The sequence below is a fragment of the Papaver somniferum genome, chromosome 8, assembly GCF_003573695.1.
Source record: "Papaver somniferum cultivar HN1 chromosome 8, ASM357369v1, whole genome shotgun sequence".
Taxonomy (NCBI): domain Eukaryota; kingdom Viridiplantae; phylum Streptophyta; class Magnoliopsida; order Ranunculales; family Papaveraceae; genus Papaver; species Papaver somniferum.
The window spans coordinates 26,755,216-26,761,287 of NC_039365.1; the positions used below are offsets into that span (position 1 = coordinate 26,755,216).

At 38.2% G+C, this 6,072-nt stretch overlaps 1 protein-coding gene across 1 annotated transcript; it reads right to left on the reverse strand.

Annotated features, from left to right (window-relative positions):
* Positions 1 to 4,966: 4,966 nt before the first annotated feature.
* LOC113305297 lies at positions 4,967 to 5,395 on the reverse strand. Its single transcript, XM_026554366.1, has one exon. The coding sequence runs from the start codon at positions 5,393 to 5,395 to the stop codon at positions 4,967 to 4,969; it is 429 nt and encodes a 142-aa protein (XP_026410151.1).
* Positions 5,396 to 6,072: the final 677 nt, after the last annotated feature.

Here is a 6,072-nt window from a genome sequence, read left to right on the forward strand (position 1 = left end):
TTCCCTTTACTTCCTATAAATTTCTTTACAACTCAATCAGCGAACACGTAAAGGCAACCCTGCAGTTTGTGAAGGAGGGGAATCCCCCTGTATTGCTGTATTTGGCAGGATTGTGAAGGGGAAAACACTCCGTAGCTTCTGCAACCGGGACATGTTGCAAGTATATCCGCATTAATGGTCGAGAATTCGTAATCCCTTTAACACGGTGACTACTTTTCCATCTGGTACAAAAAATAAAACAATCGCGACGCGGGTAGCGTCAAGTATTCTTGCTTGCCGTAGTGCAAGTTGTGCGAGGCTCGGACAGGCCGGCGTAAAACCTATGTTCTACTCTTAGGAGATATTCTCTAGTCGACCCGGTACTTTCTACTGGAAAAGACTTTGGATTTGGATTTAATATCATAAGTTCAAACTTAGTAGAACAAAAACCGAGTATCTGAAGTGCGATCTCAGCGATTCCGGGAGAGTTGAAGGGGGCATTCTGCTGGATGGACAACCTGTACCAAGGAAAAAATCGCTTCGCTATATGGGATCGATACTCCAAAGTAATGGGGAAATCGAGAAGGATATTCGCCATTGAACTCAATCTGGCTGAGGGAAATGCCGTCTGGATTCTGGCGTCCTTTGTGACCGCAAAGTCCCGCTAAAGCTTAAAGGTAAGTTTTACAAATCGGCGATCAGGCCTGCCATGCTATATGGTACGGAATGTTGGGCGCTGAACAATCAGGACACTTTGAGACTAAAGAGTACCGAGATGCGGATGCTGAGGTGGGCATGCGGACATACGAGGCATGACAGTATCAGGAATGAGTACGTACGTAAAAAACTTATGGTAGCGCCAATCAAAGAGATGCTTGCACAACATCAGCTGTGATGGTTTGGGCATCTCCAACGAAGACCGCCTAATGCCTCAGTGCGAGTCGATCGCATCAGGCGCACTGAAGGAAGGATGCAACGCAGAGGCCGACCGAATCTAACATGGGACGAGTGCGTAAGAACGACTTGAGCAACCGAAATCTTTTACCAGAACAGGCGTTGGACAGACAGACATGGAGGGCGGCGATACGTAGAAGAGGTGGGTTTCAGGTATATAGACTAACAACCCCTCTTCTTTTTTTCTTATAGATTACTTTACAACTCAAATCAGCGAACACGTAAAGGCAACCCTGTAGTTTGTGAAGGAGGGGAATCCCCCTGTAGCGCTGCAGTTGGTAGGATTGTGAAGGGGAAACACCTCATAGCTTTTGCAACCGGGACATGGTGTAAGTATAGCCGCATTAACGGTCGAGAATTCGTAATCTAATTAACACGGTGATTAATGTCCATCTGATCCAAAACAAAACAATCGCGATGCGGGTAGCATCAAGTATTTTTTCTTGCCGTAGTGCAAGTTTTGCATGGCTTGAACAGGCCGGCGTAAAACCTATGTTCGACTCTTAGGAGATATTCTCCAGCCGTCCCGGTACTTGCTACTGGAAAAGGCTTTGGATTTTGATTTGTATTTAAGATTATAGGTAGCTTGACCTATGCGCGCAATTATGCTACAGTTGTTAACATACTAAGGCATGGCCCCTACCGGCACGTGCTTTGGGTTGTTATTAACGGTGTGTACTTTGATTCAAATCTATTAGGCATGCATGGAAAACCGGAAATGGAACAACCAGCTTAGAGGTTTCAATTAGAGCAAGTCTAATGGGTGAGTAAATGGGCTGGGATAATTTGCTCATTTACTCACAGACAAACAGGATGGGCAAAGGCTCAAATTTGAGATTTGTCCATACTGTCTCATGTTGAGTCGAATCATCTTCAACCGATCGGTCAAGGTAAGGCCGGGGCTCGGGTTTGCTTCTCAGATTGATCCGACGGGTATTCATTGAGCCGATAACAATTAGTTTATTCAACCGTTCTAATTTCATTCCTTATAATTTCAATCATTTTCGACTCTAGAATCACACCTTTTACACCCAGAATTTCTTATAGTTTCGCTTTCATTTCCAGTCTCAAACTCTTAATTTCTAAATCATAAGGAAAAAAGATTCCAAAAAAAAAAAATCGTTGCTTTATCACAAACACAAAATACTTTAGCAAAATATGCTTCATCACAAAAATATTGCGGTCCACAAAATAGTCCTGATGAAGATAAAGTTATTTGCTGAGGTTATGTAGCATTTATAATAAAAAGCCATGATGCTACTCGGTTGTCAGGTCGCTATAATACAATCAACAAAGACATGAATAGTTGGGTAGCTTTGACGATGCAAATGAGTCGTTGCTAATTAAGCGAGCGGCGATACTAAAGTCAGTGTGATTAGTCGCACTTTCAAATTGCTCAATTGATTTTTAAAACGTGTTAAGTTTGTTGTTGTAACTAATTTATAAATGTTCAGACTGCAACAACGAAAAACTCAAGAGAAATGACAAAGAACAAGAAATATGAGTTTCAAGCACAAAGACTATTTACACATTCTCAAAAAGATGAATCGATATAACCCTGATATGTTGAATGGATATCAAGTACCAAAAAAATCACTTTACGAGATTACAAATATTTCTCAAGGGTCTCTTTATGCTTCATCGGAGACAAACTCAAATCCTCAACCCAACACTGGCGGATCACAACATGGTAATCGTAATCTTAATGTGAATGAAAATGAAGAAAGATATGATGGACAGGGTGTGAAAAGAGCGAAAAGGAATCTCAAGATGACGCATGATCATCAACTTCATAATTCAACATTTAAGAATTTTTTGAAAAACAATAAAATACGTATATTGTCAAAATGGTAGAGCGTAAGAAAATGGCTGCAGAAACAAAACAAGGTGGTAAGGCGGTTGAACATAATTTGTTTAATGCGCACATGAGAGTAATCTTGGGAATGGATACTCAAGGATGAATCCAGAACAACTACGACTCTGTCAAGATAAATTTGATGAAAAACCAAACATAGAAGACACGACAATGTCCAACTGGAATTGACATTGATTCTGATAAAGTGGGGGACACCATAAATGAGGATAACAATATTGTCATTACACTGGTTTAGTTATTAGTTTTAAATTCCGGATGTAATAGTTAGTTTGAATTTCAATATGATCTCCTTAGTTGTTCTTTTTTCGAATGTGATCCTCAGTTTGAATTTTAACATTTGTTTAATTCAAATTATACAAGTAAAATTACATTAACAAAACTTAATGATTGAAATGATAATTAAAAAGTAAAAACAAAGATTCGGCTCAATTGTGCAGAGTGAGATCTTCCCTTAGTTTTAAATATGTACCTCGTTTTCGAATTCTGTCTTTTATAATTTTATATTCTCTTGCGGGCACACCCTAGCAGGGTACTGTTTTCCTCAAATTTTTATCTGGATAACTTGTCTAACTGGTATCTCGTCGTCTTTCCTCGATTACCATATTTTATGCAAAATGATGCAGGTGAGCATACCTGTATTCATTCTTATTGGTTTAAACAACCAATATGGTCCTCAAATTATATGGATCTTCCTCTACAAAATTCCAGATTCTCGCTCGACATCCTTCCTACACCCCATCTATTTCTAGTTAAATTTCCTTCTAATATCACGATTCTTCTCGTGTTAGGGTATCTCATTTAAGCTTAAACTAAAGTTGACCTATCCGCTAGAAAATACCTCCTATTGTAATTATTGCCATTAAAGGAGAAATTTCCAGTTGGAGCAAATATGTATTCAGTTCTTTAAACAAAGACGGTCTATGCAAAATACTGATGTCGATATCTGAACTGGGAGACCATAGAAAATATGCCATATCCAACAATCATAAGAAGTCGCCGCTTCCAGAACAACAGTTGGTTTTGAGTAGTTGTTCCCAAGCATAAGGACATCCATGCTACACCTAGTGCATGCACTCAAGGTTACCTAGCATTCCGGGAGATCCTCTCTTCGCACTTTCAACTAGTAGTCGGTCGATATTATCTTGCGTTGGTTATGGTAAAAAACGTGGACAAAAAATGGTTAACCGTCCCGCAAAACATAGAGATTTTCGTATGCAATTATTTTTGCAATAAAAATGTACTCATCCCAGGCATCTGTTGGTACCATAACCTAGAGTCTTTAGGGGAGCCGTGACCTTTTGTTCGGAACTATGTCCTCGTACATTTCGTTCATCAAATTGATAGTTGAATTTAGTATTTTCCGACAAAGCTCTCCAACAAGCCTAATGACCAAGTGTTGCGGCATATAGAATCAACGTTCAAAATCTTCATCAAAATACACACGTTTATCGTTAAAATAACCACTTATCATTTGTTGATATCCATTCTTCTCGAAATCTAGTATATCGATACTGCTCGAGCTCGTGGTATTTACCCCGCGTATAATTATATCATGTCGTTAGTCATCGTTCTTTCATCGATCATCCGAACTTTCATCCATTTAATTGAACTGCTGCATAGACGCTTGTTGTTGTTGGACAATTAATACATCTGAGTGCGTTTTCTCATTTTTCAAATTAGGATCCACAAGGAAAAAAACAAATCTTGAATGACTGAAAAAGTAATCAGAACAAGCAAATATTTATGCTGTTAAATAAACCATTTACATAACCAACCGGGACTTGCATGGGAGCAGGATTCATTGAAAACCTTCAGTTATATCATGAAATTATGAATCCATAAAATTACAACGACAAACTATTATAAATCATGCCGATAACCAGGCTACATTGCACAAGTCTGACATGACATAAGCTTGATTTCAATAAGTACTGCAGAAAAAAGATCAAATCCAGCATAAAGTGTATATACAATGTTTCAACCCTTATTACTTTGATGTTAAGCATAATAGGTGGGCAGCAGTAGTATACTAATTATTCAACTGTTCTTGATTAGCCATACATTTGCGAAATCTATCCGTGCTGCACGTTTCACCATAGCAGTAATCCTCTGGATCATAAACGCTGACCTCAACTAGTCTTGATTACAATCGCATAATCATGATCTCCTTAACAAAGGGAACCAAGATTCATGGAGATCAGACCGATACGAAACCATAATGATAAGAAAAACGAGAAGCACTCCAAGACCCCAAGGTGATCCACCAGCCCTGTGAATCGAGTCTTTTGCAGGCATTGGAAGCAAAGTTGGAATCCATCCTCCTGTCTCTTTATTATTCGACGACAAGGTGTAGTAGACGAAAACGAGTAAAAGTAGAGGTAAGATCATTAGACCCAACTTAAACTGATCCATTAATCCCTCTACCATGGATTCATAGTTGATGTACAAAGTAAATCCTAGAAATGAAAATAGTACGGCAACGACCAAATAGAACTGCATCGACATCGACGTTATGAAAGAAGAATAGTACGGAAGAGATGATGAATATGAAGAAGATGATGATGAGTAATATCCATCATTAGCCATGATTGATTGTCTACGAAACTCGATCAAAAACCCAAACCAGATCTAATAATACTTGGTAGGTAGTAATTTGTTTCCAAGCTCTTGTGGTGTGTTGTGCTAATGTACAAATGTATGCTAGGATATTGACGCACTACTGGATATAAATATATTGACATGTGCCTGCCCACTTTACTTGGAGTTATTATAGACGGATAAAATATGTCGACTGGACATACTCAATGAGGTGTTGCCAAGTGTCACCGTCCATTTCCTCGATCGAAAAGTAGCAAGTGACTTTAAAGCAAAGTGAATGGGCAAATATGCATGGAACATTTCTTGCATTTGGTAGAGGCCGATAAAGAGGTTTTCCATAAACTTTTGTTTGTTTGTCAATTTATTATACGAAAAATGGATTATTTGTCAAAATATTTTTAAAATGTGATTTTAATGGACAAGTAAAAATTAGTATTGATGAAATGGACAGTAAAAAAGTAGTAAGGATGAAACTGGGTTCATCATGGCTTAAACTTAAAAAATAGCGAGGATGAAACTGGATGCATCCTGATGTAAATTAAAATTAAGAAAAAATATGTAAAAATGGGTAGGATGAAACTGTTTACATCGTGACTATTTTTATAATTTTGTCCATTTAAACAGTATCAAATTTTACATGTCTTTTTTACCCAGAAATTATCGTT

What these genes read in the sequence shown, in the direction of transcription:
- LOC113305297 (XM_026554366.1), bottom strand. Translation starts at nt 5,395, where the DNA reads ATGGCTAATGATGGATATTACTCATCATCATCTTCTTCATATTCATCA.